At 33.8% G+C, this 17,779-nt stretch overlaps 1 protein-coding gene across 1 annotated transcript; it reads right to left on the bottom strand.

Annotated features, from left to right (window-relative positions):
• Window positions 1-655: 655 nt before the first annotated feature.
• LOC129001331 (endoplasmic reticulum-Golgi intermediate compartment protein 2-like) lies at window positions 656-16,782 on the bottom strand. Its single transcript, XM_054428598.1, has 8 exons — window positions 16,725-16,782; window positions 15,406-15,531; window positions 14,368-14,523; window positions 13,495-13,711; window positions 10,821-11,071; window positions 10,226-10,348; window positions 8,999-9,136; window positions 656-1,091 (listed from the first exon to the last, which is right to left on the bottom strand). Exons 2-8 carry the CDS (start codon window positions 15,509-15,511, stop codon window positions 901-903), a joined length of 1,182 nt encoding a protein of 393 aa, XP_054284573.1. The 5' UTR covers window positions 15,512-15,531; window positions 16,725-16,782; the 3' UTR covers window positions 656-900.
• Between the last annotated feature and the right edge of the window lie 997 nt (window positions 16,783-17,779).

Here is a 17,779-nt window from a genome sequence, read left to right on the forward strand (position 1 = left end):
GGGGTATTTTGGGGGCAGCTCAACAATTTTAAATGTAAAGCCCCATCGAGTGACAACTCATTTTAAAGGCCTTTATTGTAGAAGAATATTTGCGAAAACTAGAGGTCTCTATCTCAACCCAGTACGACATGGCGGTCATTTTAAATTTTCATCAGTCTGAGAGAAACTTTTAATGCGGTTAAATTGTACGATGAATTTTCAAATGACCGCCATGTCGTACTGGGTTGAGATAGAGACCTCTAGTTTTCTCTGATATTCTTCTTTAATAAAGACATTTAAAATGAGGTGTCACTCGATGGGGCTTTACATTTAAAATTTTGGAGCTACCCCCAAAATACCCCATTTTGGGGTCCCGGGGAAAATTGGGATACCGTCCAAAAAGTGCAGTTTTATTTTTTATAAAGGTATGTGGAGTTTAGTTTTCCTGGTGTCACCCATTAAAAAGTTAACTAGGGGTATCCACACATTTGCCCAACTCTGTATGTATACCTACAGTACCTGTAGGTATATATAGTCAATGATATTATCAAGAGAAAAATTATTAAATTAAAAAAAAAATTATATTACTGAAAATTTAAATTTAAAAGGGGGGCTAATAATGAATATGATATACATAATACTTTTTATTTACATAGCTATAAATAATATTCACAGCCAAAGTAGCATTTTAAATAAGTTATAGATTTTATAAAAAAATCTAAGCTGGCATAATATAAAACTGCAGTTTAAATGGTAGGCTAGCCAAAATCAATGTTTAAAAATACTCAAATTATACATACAAGGCATAGTAGATTCACACTTCTTACATATGAAAAATTCTATATACAAAATACACACTGTCTTTTCACTAAATGCATGATTAAGTCCTTAGACCCTTGTTTAAGAGTCAGGTCACGTTTCTCATAAGTCCGCAGATATAACTGTAGACGAAACTTGGTCCTGAGCAGAGGGGGAGGTAATAGGGGTGGGAACCAGTGGTGGAGGGGAGGGCGGAATGTAATTGGTTGATTTCAAACTGGTGTGTGTAGTGGTGGGATACATCATTCTGTTCCACAGTTTCACCATGTGTTGGACTATACTGTTTATGAATCCTGAAACAAAAGTACAATTTTAAAATAAATTACTTACTCCAGCTACAGCAAACCTGCAGATTAAGCGGATTTCCATTTACCTGGTTATATTTTCTCTAAATTATACTCTTAGATTGTCAGATTATATTCCTATTACAATAACATTAGGGTTTAGTGAGTATACTCATAAAAACCCCCCGTAGGTTTGCTGCTTCAGGAAAGTAATTTATTTTTTTAGTAAATTGTAATAGCTTAGTATGAAATAAATCAACTTGCCAAATTTGATTAAAATATATCCATATGCAAGCAAACTACGACAGTTTTTATCCCCCAAAAGAATAACATATGGGAATATAAGTTTACAGTTTATTGGAATTTTCTACATAACTTAAAAGCGCCGACCTATAATGACATTTAAATTTACCAAATTGCTATTTGAGGGTGAAAATGGAAAAACCAATTTTCACACCATAAAACCCTGTTTTCATACTCTGATCATGATGGTTTGCGAACTGGTTCAAGTAAACATAGGTCTACACGTCTATACCAAAATTTTATCAAAATCGTCGGATGATTTTCATTCAATTGCATTCAGTTATATTCAATTTTCATTCATGCCAACATTCAAGTTATCATGCCAACGGACATATAAATGTAAGCCTACAAATAAAGCCTAAATATGAATGGGTAGTATTATTTGCCTCTGAGGACCTCAAAATGAAAAGGTGAAACAGCCCTGAGTCTATTTGCCTATCCAAAACAAATTTTCTACAACCCCAAACAAAGGAAGTTCTTGTTCAGGACCACTAATATTTTTTTTACCACAAGAAATAATCAAACAATCAAAATTAAGTACCGGGAGAGCTCGTATTTAATTAAATACACAAAATAAACCAAACTTAACACAACTACAACTATTCTTGAAAACATTTAGTCCTAACTAACCTGTATGGTAATTTTTCTTTACTCGTCAATTCAAATGATGACTGGGCGGAAACTGGAGTTTTTCCAGCATTGTGACCAAATCCAATCGACTTCTTGTGGCCAAATAACCCATATTAAACAATAAAATAAAAAATCCTCAGACGAAAGAAAACTTTGCTTGTACACACGCTTGTTTTAGAGTATAGGATTGTTTAAACAGCTGACTTTTCAATAAATTGTACAAACATGTTATGAAAACTTGAAAGAGAAGAACTCGTTAGTATTGCAAGACAAGGGTGCATAAGTCCCACATAGCACCGAATATTTATTTGATATCAAATAGCTATCAAATTTTTGACATTTGAATATCAAATTGATATTCACGAACATTCGTTTGATATCAAATAAACGTTCAATTTAGGTTCAAACGTCACTCAATTTTACATCAAATAAATATTCAAATTGAATATAAAATAAATATCAAATTTGACATTCATAAATTTATTGGTAAAATATAATAAAGAGAATATGATTGAATTTACATTCACATTTTAAATATGATGGTGATAAATATTGATATAACATTTTTGACATTCGAATATTAAATTAATATTCGCGAACATTCATTTGATATCAAATAAATGGTCAATTTAGGTTCAACCTCACTTAATTTGACATTAAATAAATATTAAATTGAATATCAAATAAATGTCTCATACATTTATTGGTAAAATATGTTTAGAAGAATTAGGTTGCATTTTTTCACATTTCAAATTTCATGGCGATTAAAATAATATCAGTTCAGACTTCTTTACTGTTCTTACCTTGATTTGACTTATTATTCTGAAGTTATAGGTAGTTTGTTAAAGTTCTTGGGTGACCCAAAAATGTAAATATATATATATATTTCTTATTTGACAAAACATTAACAAAAGTATCACAAAACATATTTGTTTAAAACAAAATTGTATTCAAAGGAAAACATTTTAAAGAAAAAACTTTGTTTGTATGATAAAATAAGTTTAATTAAAAATTATTTAAACACAAATATAAAAAAGATATGTACAATTTACAAAAAAAATTATTCTGGTCTTCTTCATCTCCCAAATGGCCTTCTTGAGTTTTCTATTGTTCCTGTAAAAGAGGTTCAACAGAGTTATTTTCTAAGACAGCTATAGATAAAATATAATATGTTAGACAAGGGGTCTCCAACCCTTTTTCCTCGGTGAGCACTTTTTTGTCTAAAAACGCCACCGATTTAGCGACTAACGTTAATTGTTCGCTACTCTATCGAATCACAACATCATCTACTATCGATGCGATTGTAGTTGTCGTTTGTCACAAGGTAAAGGCTTTTTGTGATACGGACGAAATGAGAGCATTCTATTATAAAATTAAAATGTCGTAACCTAACCAAATTAACCAAACTTGCTGATTGTGAAAAAATTGAATTAAGGTTTACTACGGACAAAATGAGAGCATTCTATTATAAAATTAAACTGTCATAAGCTAACCTAACTTGCTGATAATATAAAAAAATATACAAGATAAAAATTGAATGAAGATTAGATTTAACAAGGTTAGGTTTGCAGCCATGGAGAAGGTAAAAAGTTTTTTTGAGCATACGTCAATAGTATAGGATAAAGTAAATAAGTTTGCCAAATTTTATCAAAATCTATCCATAAAAAAATAAACTACATAGTTTCCTTTTTTAATAATCTAAAATATAGTTCTGTTCATAAAATAAAATTATAAATGCCTCTAATTCTAACAAAAGATGTGCAATTAAGAAGTAATCACATTCTAAGCTAAATCTTTGACAAAAAGTTCAATGATTTTTTAGTGAGAATAGGCTATAAAATTTGACACTTAAAATGTCAGCTAGTTTAAGATTTCAATTTGTAGTTCTGCCAATTAGGATCAATTAAAAATATATATATTTAAATTAATCTGCCGCTACTTGACTACTACTAATATTCCCCTAGGCCTATTGAGAAAAAATTAGCAAGTGAGAGACATTTACTATGTTCCTATTTAAATACGTTAACCTGCCAACTTGGAGACAGGGTATTGTACACAAATTTTGTTGAATGGGGAAGAGACAGTTAATTGCTCTTAATTATGGTATGAGCCGCGAGGTAAATAAATATCCCATGGCTGAGCCTGCATTCATTGACAAAGTTCTCTTTTTACACCTCAAGGAAATCACGGTCAACAATGAAGGGTGTTGCTGGGATTGCAAAAGACAATCACGGCACCGTCGAGACTGCAGTATAATATGCTCGTGAGTCTTGGCGAGATCACGGGAGATGATCACGATATAGCTGAGACCACCTGACCACACGTGTACGCAATCGTGGGAGAATATAATTGGTGTTTGCTATAAAAAATAATAATTTTCAAAAACGTATGCTGGCTTTCTGCTGGCTGGAATAAAACTGCACGAGGGCCGGATGTAGCCCACAGGCTGTAGGTTGGAGATGCCCTTCTTAGGCATTTTTAAGACCTATTTTTTTACTATACCTGTACTTTATAATTAAATTAGTCGATAAGGCATTGAGTTCTTGACAATAAAGAAAAAAGAGATGGATAAAACCGCAGATTAAGTTTTGCTCATTTGCATAGCCTGTCACTGAAAATTCACAATTTGAAAAGAAAACATCACAGTAGTTAGATGTCGGCCTAATCTGTTAATTATAATAAAATTTAAGTTCTATATTAGGTAATTAGATAAGCAATCTTTTCTTTAACCTAAATTATAAATAACACAATAAATTTACCTTGCATCAATCCTAAACTTTGCTGGGCGAAGCCAATTCTTGATTATAGTAGCAACAACATATATTTCCATTACACCACGATCCTAGTGTTCCTGCGTACCGGTTCTGCCTCTGTATAAAAGAGATTAGTATTAGCACTAGAATTTGTATATATTTTAATTTTCCTGATCAACACCCAGGATAGCCTACAACTAGGTACACATATTAAATTGTTAGTGAAATCTATTTTATATTTTGATGGCATTTGCTTCTTTTGAGTAGCCTTGTTAAAGCTAAATCTAAATCTGAAAATTGAAAATTTTGACCTAGGTAGTGGTAAAAGTAATCCTCAGTCACTTGAACGGACAAATATTGGGGTGAGCACTGACTGAAATGAGTGCAACGGTCGGATGTAGTTTGGTGTGTGTATAGGCCTATGTGTGCGTTTAAAAAAATTCAACTAATACAGTTTTCTTTTACACAAGTTAGCACTGCCGGAATATTTATATAGTGTAAATCAAAGACTTCCTATATAAGTGGGTCACAAAAAAGAGAAACTCTCTTAACTGTGTGATGAACCTTAGGCTACGTTATTACCCAATAGGTACCTATCATGAATTAGGTTGTGTTTAGGTGGTAGAGCCTAACTTATCTACAGTTCCTAAGAGAACCTGCGATATATTATCGGACGGTATATATATCTGATTTGATATTAACACGTTCGCTACTGAGCGTCGCATATATGCGACGCCGCGGTCATTGCCACAGACCGAGGTATACATTTGAATCTTACACATAGACCGGCTGTCACTTGGATAACAGTACACACAGACCACGGGCGAAAACCTGTAAAACAGTGATCATTTACATTGTAATACGCTACAATCGTGTTTGTAAATAAATTATTCTTTTTTCTTTGTATTTTTTATAACCTTTTGTAATGTCGCATTTTTGCGACGCCCGGTCTACAGCGAAGACAATAGTGAAAATTATCACAGTTTTCTTAAAATAGACTAAACGTCGCATATATGCGACAGTTCATTTTTTTGTGTTTTAAGGTAAAAGTAAGTAAAAAATAAACAGATTATTCAAGAACAGTTTATAACTGAACAAATATAAAAGCTGCATAGCATAATGCAGCATACATACTGCATACATACATACAGTGATGCAGAAAAGTAAAGACCAGTTTTTCCAACTATTATATTACGTCACCAATCATCATATCCACAGACCAAGCGACGCAGTTGTGCGTCAGACATCTCTGTAGACCACTGCAGGGTATTCAGTGCCTTCAAATAGACCACTACAAAGATATAAGCATTTTAATAACATTAGAACCCCGACGCAAATATGCGTCGGCAGTCTATTTTAATGTGACTAGCCGTCGCATATATGCGACAGCAGTCTATGGGTGGAAACCGGCCGTCGCATATGTGCGTCGCTGGTCCATGTGAATGGAAAATTTCGTACTATTGCAGTAGCGAACGTGTTAATATTGCAAAACCAATTCACCAAATCTGCAAATCATAACTCAATTTGATGTTTACATAATGAAAAAACATAGGGAACGATGTATTGAATCGGATAATTATTGATATATAATGTTATTCATCCGATAATATATCGCAGGTTCTCTGCGGAACTGTACCCGTTATGGCAAAAAAGACATACACAGTCATGGCGAATCAAACAGAAAAATTGAAATAAAAACACCTAAGATTGAAACTTTATTTTAACTTACCGTATTTTAACTTTGAGAAAACCTAATTGAAATATATGTATGTCTACCTATTATTAATGTCTGATTGTAAATAAAAAAAAAAAAAACTTACGCAAGATAGCTGGCTTCAGATGCAGATTGCAAAAGAAAAATTTATTCCTCCTTCCCAGCCTACAGGCTGCTAGACAGCCACTTTGTCACTCGGGAGAATTGGTACCGTAGGCAAATTATTCACTGCTACCAAATAATAACTTCCACCAAAGCTGCAGAGTTATTAACTGAAACAATGGAGAGAAAACTACTTTTAGTTAAATTCATGCATACCTTTCTCTGGCCTAAATATGTATCAAGATTAGTTAGGCCAAAGGTAATCATTGGTTGGTAAAGGAAGCAGACAACAACTAAAATACAAAAGACTAAGAGACAATACAGGGGTAGACTTTCGTATCTGTTGTCAAAAACAACCGAATGAAAATATCGATCGTTATAGCCTATGTTCATTCAGTTGTTTTTGACAACAGATACGGAAGTGTACCCCAATTCAGTTTAAAAGGAAAATGGATTTCAAATAGGCTAGGCTATTTCTTTTATAATAACGGTAAATTGTAACCTGGTTGAGGTAGAATAGGCCTATGTTAGGCCTAGGCTAGCCTAAATTAAGTTAACTTATTCTTGATGGTGAATTAACATAAACTTAAGTTAGTGACTGACGTAAAATATAACCCACATAACTTAGTAATATTTCAAAATTAGCCTAACAAGGTGTTACAACACAGTATGGTATTCCATTTGCCTTGTAAACCAGTAAGTTAGTCCTACTTACTAGCCTATATATTGAACACTATTTTCATCCGGAAGTTGCCCTTTGAAGCTAAATAAACTACTGGTTCAGTAAGAACTAAGCAAGCCGCCTAACTTAGTAGCTTACGCCTAGGCCTAATTAGTATGCAGAAAAATACTTCCTCTAAAAGAGATTGCCTATTTTGATGTTTCAGATTTATCTATTTATACCTAAGTTAAGGCATTAGGAATGATAAGTTGGCCAATTTAATTTGTACAGTAGCTTAACTTAGGTCTAGGTAAGGCCAAGGCCTAAAATTATGTTACTAGGTATAGTGACTTATACTTACATACTCCAAGGATCAAAACGTGAAAAGATGTTCGGTGTAGGTTATGCCAATACCCAGTCACAAAAATAACAACTCTAAACTAACAGTGACACACACTAAACAAAATATCAGCACACTTAAGTTAACTGATTTGAGGTTATGTCTTGTTCTTGAATCTTGATACTCTTGTTGCTTCCATAGTTTATTTTCACTACTTGTGTAGCCTACTCAACAAGTTAGTTGTCATAGGTACATTTTACATAAATCGTGTACTTTCCCTCAAAATGGGCAATTTGTTGGTTAATAAATAAATAAATCCACACCGTGAGTAAACTGGCCACCACTGGTCGCGCGACGAATTTTGTAATTTGTTTTGTATTGTAATGTTAATGTTTTGTTTTGTTTGCTGAGTTAGGTTAGAATTAAGTTGGTGCTTTGTCTTCAGTCTTCCTCTCTTCCTTTCATACGAATGGGCCAAGTCAAGCTCAAACTAGATACTTAACATATTTTTAGAGTTATATTACACTTAAAAAAATTTAAATTTACGTTTGGTTTAATTTACTAGTAAAAATAAAATGATAAAACCAATCGTTAAGAGTTTGACTTTTTTATTAATAAACAAAACTTTTAAAAAAGCTGTGTTTCCTATTCACTCTTCTTGAAATGTGTAGTAAGCCTAGATTCAGAAAAATATCAGATGTTCCAACAACTCCCCCCCACCCCCGCGAAAAGTCAAAATCCATCATCAATTAATTAAAAATTACAGTGTTCAGTGTTCCTTCCTATTATTAATTATTTTGAGATAATTGACCTCCGACCTCCATGTTACAAGTAGGCTGGGGACTAATTCTTTACTCTAAAAAATTTAAAAAGTTAAATCTAAAAATTTTTAAAACTAGTATATTTGGAAATTTTCAAAGAGAAAATCAAATTTTTAACATTAAGAATATTTAGATAATATTCTAAATTTGATGTTAGTTGACTTTGATATTTTGGAGATACAATACATATTCAAAGTTTGACATTGTTTGACTTTGATATTTTGAACATTAAATGAATATCAAATAAATATCAAATTTTTGATTTGACATAGTTTGATATATTGAACGTTTATTTGATATCAAATAAATATTCTGTGCTATGTGGGGTAGGCCTACAAATCATATTATATTTACTTACCCCCCCCCCCCTCTCGTCTTGCAAATATCGAACTAGACTATGAAATATCGGAAAATCATTTGATTACTTTAAACTGCATAGCTTTTTGAAAAGTATTGTTCACTACTCGTTACTGAAGTCCCACTTCAGAACTCAATGGTTAATTCTGCGCTTTGCTTCGCCTTACTATCAAACTACCATCATGGCCTGAAATTGGCCACTCATGGAACTAGAAGTGAAACATATCTGACTCACCAGCCGTGATGAATATTCCTCCTACAGTAGCGCAGAGTCTTACGAGGAACTGGTCCAGAGGCTCCCTCTCCTCCGTGACTAGCACCTTGAGGGCGCTGGTGTCGTACTTGAAGAATATACCAGGAATACCATGGGACCCTGAGGAACAGTGATGTAGTTACAGTTACATAATATAGCCATGGCTTAAACATAACCTCTTAAAACATCACCCTTTTAGATCAGGTGGAGACAATTTGTATTTACGTTTTCATTGAGAAATTAGAAACCATGTTCATATTACCATACTATTGTTGGCTATAGACCATTTTTATGTTTTCATTATTTTTATCTTAAGAGTCCTTGGAGGCTAGTGGCCATCTTAGATAATTAGAAGAGATTATAAATGTTCTTTGTAGTTTTGAATTGTTCTCCAAGGGAGTCCATGGAAGCTAATGGCCATCTTGGATTTGCCCGCCATAAGAGCAATGTTAATTTTGTTAATTTCAAACCGCCACTGAAGCGTTATTTACCATCTCAAAATATTTTTCAAACTCCAGAGTGATTGTAATATAAATATATAGTAAACTGTAAGATTATATATTTTCTTTTTCTTTGTAGTTTTTTAACTGTTTTACGAGTTAGAACGTCTAGGGTCCAAGGTGACTCTTAATAGACGTTCGCTAAATCAACTCGTTTGGAACTTTGCCGTAACGTTATTGTGGAAAATGCTAAAACCATTATTGCGAGTTGCAAAATACAGCTAATTTAAGTGTGCTAATAGAGTGTCAAAAGATAAATCAATGGCTGGCAGGTTATTATTGTGCTTTCTCTTATTTTAATAGTGATATAAAATTATGAAAAAAAGATAAAAAAAATAAAACCTCCAAATTCACTCCAAAAAAGCAGAATCAGCACTCCTGATGTCTAGCGATTGCTACTGACTCTGCTGAACGGACTAATATAACTTAAAATAGTATTTAAAAAAATTAGACCCTGCTAATTTATTATTGTCCGATAAGTATTAATAAACGATGCCAAATTAATGAAAGTGCTGGACTGTCCGATGTCATATAAGCGCGCTTTTACTGTATTTATTTTCTATAATTTTAAAACTTTCCTCCAAAAAATGAAAGATTGTTATTAGGCCTATTACAAAAATATATATTTCAAAACCATCCTTAAACATAGTATGAAGTCGATTTTAATTATTTTCAAATAACCCTCTACACAAACCTAAAGGCAACGAACCTTTGTGGTGGTCTATTTGTCGCTCGTTGTCCTGCACTGAATACTGGTAAGTATAAGTTCTTGATAAGAATGTAGACACGTCTGTTGGAACGACCTCAATGAAATATTGATACAGTACCATGTCTGTAACAGAAAAATGTGATTTAAAACAATTGTCGCCAACACCATACTTTGGCATCTTATCGTCCTTATCGATATAATTCTCTATCAGTATTTTTTGTGTGTTAGTGTTGACATACTACAAATATACAACAATGTAAAAGGTACACACAGAGCCGTTTTTCCAGAGATGCCAGAGGTTTTAGTTTTGTTTGGGGCGCAAAGAAGAGAAAAATTCTTTTGTGAGGGAGGGGAGGAGGGGGTACGCTAAATTATCTCTTTGACTCTAGCACATCACATGCTGGCCTGGGTATAAAATAATATTACCTTTGTGAAACATGCTCGTAACTCTAAGACTTATTATCCAAAGGTAAACTCACTATTTGAAATGAATCAACCAGTGCAGAACTACTCAAAATAAACTGCAACAATTTTATCACATTACCAATATTGTATTATTACCTCATCTATATCACAATAGACATATCTCACTTACTGTTTGTGGTAACCTTCTCGTAGCCTTCCAACGGATGGATGATGCCGGGGCTCGCATCACCAAAGGAGAACCGATGTATGCGGTGAGTAAAGTTGTAATCCATGTCTGACATGAACGCAGAGATGTGTATGTGGCCCTGCGGTAGTGACAGAGACTTTCCCGCCGTTATGTGGAAGTTTCCCGCCACTTTGTTGAGAACCAGGGTGCCGTAAATGCGGCAAGCATCTGGTGGCGTCACTGGATTGTATTTTCTGGAAATAATTAAACTGTGTATCATTCTGAAAGGGTTGTCATGTATTGTGTATAGAGTAGAACCTCTAAAGAAATGAGAGAGTGGGGGAGGTCGCTTTTGGATAAAAGAATTTTTAGTTATTTTTGTTACAGACTGTTTTGATTGAAGGAGGTTCTAAGGAATATTTTTATATAAGAAGGTGGCAGGTCATACTTTAAAATATTTCATGACCTACCCATGATACCTGGCGATAGGTACTCCTACAAATAATATTATTGCGCAAAATATTTAAAAGGAAATATAAACATACTTAGACCCATGATACTCCTGCAAATAATATTATTCCAAAACTATTCTTTGATCAGTGGTGCAACAAACAAACCTGTGTTGGTTGAACTTCCAAATGATCATAAAATATGAAAACCCCTAAAAATTATTAAGATATAACTACAAACCAGCAATAACAATTCATATACAGCACCAGTGATACAAAAAAAGGGAATTTTAAAAGATTTTCAGGGGCCTTACTTAGATGGCAATTTATAATAAAATATTAGTGTGTTAAGTACATCAGTTCATGAGACTGCTGCAAATATGGTAATGTTTATTATTCATGCACCAGCAAAGTAAACACAACACATCTGCCAGCTCTTGTCTGATGTAAATAGCTCAAACTTTCAGTGGAAAACTGTATTGCTGAACAACATGAAAATATACCTCATGGTTGGGTCAATTCATTACTTCCATGGTAAAAAAATAAAACATAGATGAGTGCACATAATTGAGATGACACTATAAAAATATGGGTTTTAAAAGACATCTGGGACTAAACTGAAATATTTTACCATATGACATAATATTTTATCAATGTATTATATTGATATTTGGGTTAAAATATGACTTAGTTGTGTCTCCATAGGTTGTACAGGGTGGGGCAATGAGAACGCCACAATTTGTTTTAGCTGTCACATGTTAATTGTTCCAAAAACGAATGATCAGCTGTGCTTAAAACATCAATTAAACTATGCCATTTTAGTAAATATTATGCCCGAGGCTATTAACGCTGAGATTTTGATGTGCAAACCTATTTTTAAAATAGTGGTTCTTGTGCAAAAACCCAGAGATTGTTTGGACCACATTCCATCCTTGGTCAACATGGCACTGTTCCAGATTAGAAAACAATGTCGAACTGGATAAAATTATTTAGGATAAACGCTTAAACCTTAAAAATAATCGGTGGGTGCTGCAAAACTCTTTGTACACCAGCAAATGTTGAAAGAGTGCGAGTCGCAGTAACTTAAAGTCCAAAGAGATTTGCCAGGAAGCTGTTGTTGTCGAAAGCTTTACGTTGGCTCCTTTTTTTTGGAAGGGGGGGGGGGTTTCTAATAAGCTACTTGAGGTTCGAGGTTTTTCAAAGTCACCCCACAGATTTGCTTGAACCGAAGCTAAGAATTGTCCAAAAACTAAAATGATTCCTGAAGAAATGCTGGAGGAGTATTTGATGGATTTTTCAAGTGCCTAATGTCAAGTAGGACAATGACGTCACTTGCAGGATTTCGTTCTCAAGAAATGGAAAAATGACTTTGTTAAGTTAAAATGGCAAAAGATAAGCTGTGTTTTGATGTGCTATTTATATCCATAGGGTGAATATTATTGAGTTTGTACTGCTTATAAATTGGGGCGCTTTCATTGCCCCACCCTGTATTATCTACTGAAATAGGAATTCCATCTACATGGAATAACTGTAGCTTATTAGCTTTATATCTAAAAGATCTTTTAATTGGTTTTCTTCCTATTTGTCTCAAGTCATAGAAATTACCCATTTAACAAATCATAATAGAATTATCGAATGATCGTCAACTTATCGACCAATTAAATTTGGGGTGCCACAAGGTTCAATTTTGTGGCCTTTGCTTTTTTTGTGTTACCTTAAGGGCATGGAAGATACACTATTAACCTACAAGCCAAATTCTAAATTATGTCTTTATGCTGATGATTCTAATTTAATTGTGTCATTTAACTCTCCAAAAAAAAAAAAAAAAAAAAACTGACATTTTTACATATGTAGAATTAGAGAATATTGGAAACTATTTCTATGATCATAGCTCATCTCACACCATTCTACACTCATATTTGGGTTAAAATACTCACCTAGGTGGCGTCCCCATCTCAATGATTGATAACTGACAATATAGTTAAAAAGTAAATTTGCCAGAAATCAGTAATTTTCATCAACACACTGTGTCCATTTTTCAATTCAACTACTGTACGTTCATATTTACTATAAAAAAGATTAATTGTCTAGTTATCAATAAAGCTTCATTGCACGATGATATTGATATTGAGTCCCGCTTTGAACCAACAAATATGAAGTAAAATCAGCCATATTTCCAAACCATAAATTTGTTTTTTTCATACATTTATCGGAACCTAATAACCTACCTCTTGGGTAGTCTGCCATACAAGTTGGTCTCGCCAGATTTCCACAGAAGGTCTTGTATGGCGTGATACTCATCCCTCAGATACTGATTGATGTACCTCATGTTGTCAAAGTACATCCTCTGTTCTTGCGACAGCTCGAACCAGGTGTCCTCCTCCTCTAAGGTGCCGAACATGAACACATTCTGGTTTGTGGAATCCAGAATGTCTGCTCCCACACCTTAAAAAAATCAAAAAAACTAATACCTCATTTTCTTTTACAGTAGACTCCCTCTCATCCGGACACCTTTTAACCGGACATCGGCTTAACCGTTAAACTGTTATCCAGACTGGCCTCGGTCCCGAGGAGTCCGGATAAGAGGGAGTCTACTGTATGTGAAATAAAATCTACGGTAAACAGTAAACACCCGTTGGAGTACATCTAGTGTTTCAAGTTGTCAGTAGATGTATGGATTAGTTATGAACCGTCACCGATCTTTGAAATCAAGCAACTTTAAGAAACTTGTTTGAATTTTCAAATTCTATATTTTTGAAAAGAAAAACACTAAAAAATCTGTTGGAAACTTATTTTTTTGAAAATAAATTTTAATAATAATTTTATGCTACAATACGCCTATTCATTGCTAGTAAAATGAAATAGTATTAGGAGAAAAGGTGCTGTTCTCAGAACTCTAAATATAGTTTATATCTTGTTTTGTTACTTCCTAAGAAGAAAAGTCAGGGTTTATGAAAAGTTTCAAATTCACAGTCAAAATTTCAGTAAAAGTTCAATCCTTATTACCTATGTTTGTCTTTGTCGATCTAATTGATCAGATAAGAAACTGTTGCTTCAGCAAAAGTTCTAAAGCGAACATCAAAACTTTATTCAGTACTTACTGTGACAAGGCATTGCAACAGTGAGGTCTATGTTTATCTTCAGTTTGGCTTCATAGTCAGTGTCAGGGACAAACTTGAACATAAACCTGCTCTGTAGGTAGTACGATATCTCTGAGTATATCAGCCACGATATGATGCCCGCAGTTATAATTGAAACTGGAATTAATAAATTATTGTTTACAAAAATTGTGCAAAACTTACATTTTTATAAGAACCTACAGTTTAACTTTACCAAGCTGTTTTTAATCGGCCTATCTTATTAGGCCTATTGCTTACAACAAATAAAGCATCCAATTTTTCTACTGAATCTAAACTTGTTTAGGTTATTCAGTTTTAGATAGTCCTACAGTAAAACACTGTTTAACTAACTAAACCGTAGGAAACTAAAAGCCGCTTCATTATCTTTCTATGAATTACAATCCTATAGAAACACATTTAACATTTGTTAAGGTACCTACCGTAGGCCTACACATTTTTGTCAGAAAACGGGAAGGGCCTCCACGGATTGTTTATTTGTTTTATTTCATTTTATTTATTTCTATGGCAAGCAGCGATTTTACAATTTGTACAACAATGTAAGATGGTTTACACAAGTATGAATAACAAGGATTGTAATACACTTGTCTCTGCTTATCAGGAAATGAAGTAGATTTAATGTCTTGCACACTTTGTGTTCCCCACAAAGATTTTCCCGCAGATTTCTGAAGTTGTGTCATCCTCGTAATGACACATCATACTGTGACACCATCTTGGTTGTGAAGTTTTCCTAGGACAAGAATTTTTTTGGAGGGGCGATAACTTAAGAGAAGAGGCAGTAGACATTGCTGATCCCTCCCCAGTTTCACGTAATTTATTTGGTGAAGTAAAATTAAACTTTCAATTTAATTTCAAGGCCTATCAGCCTAATCAGTTGCCTATCAGTTAATAGCTCAGCAGATCAAAACATTTCCGTTAACAGAAACTTATTTTTAAAATATTAAGAAGATACCTATATTTGACTATTTATTATATTTATATCTTTTTATTATAAAGACTCACATGTTCCTCCGACCCTGGATGTTTCCACAAACGTTTCAGGTAATTTTGGAAATGAATCCAACTCCCTTACAGTATCCAAAGATATTTTCTTCCTCTGCCGAAGCATTACATCTGGTGTATAAAAACCTAAAACAGAAAGTTAAGCTAATACCAATTCAAACTACATTTGTGCATAGATGTAGCCTAGGCCTAGTAGCTTGAATACAAGTATTCAAGTAACTTTGTTTGGTTTGGGATGAAACTGTCAAAGGTTTCCACTCCCTAACATTTAACAAAAACTGATGGAGCTTAAGTCGATTCCTTTAAATGAAGTGTTGACTTAATTTTAAGGAACATTGAAGGAGTAACCACCATCAAATTCTGTTATTAAATGTTGCTAACTTATTTATTACCGATAACAACTCTGGGAAATTACGACTATGTTAAATTTATTTTAACATCCTTAAAAATTAAACACAATGGCTACAAAGGGTGAAGATGAAACACACATAAGATAGAAATAGAATATAGTAAACTCTAGTTAATGCTGATTAGGCCCAGGCTAATCATGCTTAAAGGTAAGTCAGCTAAGGGCAAATCCAGGGGGAGGGGGCTGTGAGGACTGCAGCCCCTCTTTAGAGCAATACTTAGGCCCTATAGGCCTACATAATGTTAATAAAATAGTAGGTACACTTAGAAGTAGGCATGGTTTGAGTATCATTGAATTCAACACGATGATTCGAGTTTAACACACAATGCATGTTTCCAGTTAGGCTATGTTTAAAAAGAGGTTTTATAACCTAACTCCAGCCCAGGTGCTGTTTACTTAGTTAGCACTCCATGAAATTATTTTAAAGCAGCACCCTCCCCCCTTTCAACTGGCTGGATCCATTCATGCAAACAGATTTACCCAGATGAAAAGATAGAACTTTTGCCTTGGCCATTTTTAGTAAGTTAAGGTTAAGTTTACTAAAATTAAACTTAGGCCTAACTTAATGTGTAACCCGAGTTTCACATGAGATTTATATAAATAATGGTAGTCACATCAATAACCAGCTCTACTCTAAATTAGACCTGGAAAATAAACAATAATTGATATTGGAGTACCGCTCTTAAAAAAAAGATACAGCCTAATTTGAATTCCTAAAATTATCTATATTAAGTTTAAAGGTTATGTTAGATTAAAGTAAAGAAACTAAGTAAACTCCAGTTTTCCAGGAAGGATCCAGTTTTCATCAGTAATTTGATAATATTATTTAACTTATATAATGATGATCGGTTGTGTGGATTTCTATTTAAAAGATTTGATACAACCTAAATGACACGATCAAAACACTTACACTTAACGTTGACACTCCTGCCTGAGCCTTGACTTGACAGTTGGAGTTGACAGTTTCGTTGCAGGCAGAGTGGCAGACTGCAGAGAGCAGTACTCAGTACTTGACTTGACACCGACACCCGACACCGGCGGCGAAGCCACACGAAAAAGAAAATGTAAGAAACAGTACACGGCGAAGACCTTTGTTTAAAATCAATTTGGCATTGGTTATATAAACTTAAAGTCAAAGGGTCGTGTACTTAAATATAGAAGAATGTTTTTTATATATTAAAATTTCCACATATTTTGAAATTTTTAAAAGACACTTTTAAATAGCTTAACTTGTTTCTTTTGATATTGACTATATATAGTCAATGATAAAACATACTCCTTTAGGCAATAGATTCATGATGTTCCTTCATGTCAAAACACGAGACTCAAGTTATTGAATAGGGAGGACGTGGAATACCGCCCCCTGTAAAGTAGAAATAATAATGAATTCAGTTGTACATACACTATTTCATATTTATTATTTTACATTTAAACACGTTTCACACTTTTAATATATGGAAAAACGGTAACATCACTTCGTTGCTGTTCGATCTGGCAACCTTGCAAAGGCATCAGCTGTGTTAGAGAGGGCCCAATGGCTACCAACTTAAGTGTTAATAGGAGAATTTTGACTATTTTGATTCTGAGAGAAGTTGACCGCCATTTGTACTAGGGGTAGGTTAGATTACGATGTACAGTACCTTCAATTAATTAATTATTGTACTCAGTACATTGGCAGTAGGGAAATGGAATGAAAAAAGCAATGAGCTGGTTGATTTTTCCGGTTGAGAACCAAAATACCATCATTTTACAGCGTTTCATTTTTTTTCTAGCAGAGATTCAGATTCTGTGTGTGTGTGATTGTGTACAATGTGATAGTGTGCTGCCTCCGGTAGAATTTGTATTTTTCTAGCTCAGTGGTAGGCTGGTAGAGCAAAAACGGTGGACGGCAGAGACAAATAGAGTAGAATTTCGGCCATTCCATCATCGACTTGCTTGTTTTACATTATAATATAAAAGAAATTG

This window comes from Macrosteles quadrilineatus, unplaced genomic scaffold (genome assembly GCF_028750875.1).
Source record: "Macrosteles quadrilineatus isolate MER2022 unplaced genomic scaffold, UCM_ALF_1.0 Scaffold_8__2_contigs__length_117827958, whole genome shotgun sequence".
In the NCBI taxonomy this organism is placed as follows: Eukaryota; Metazoa; Arthropoda; class Insecta; order Hemiptera; family Cicadellidae; genus Macrosteles; species Macrosteles quadrilineatus.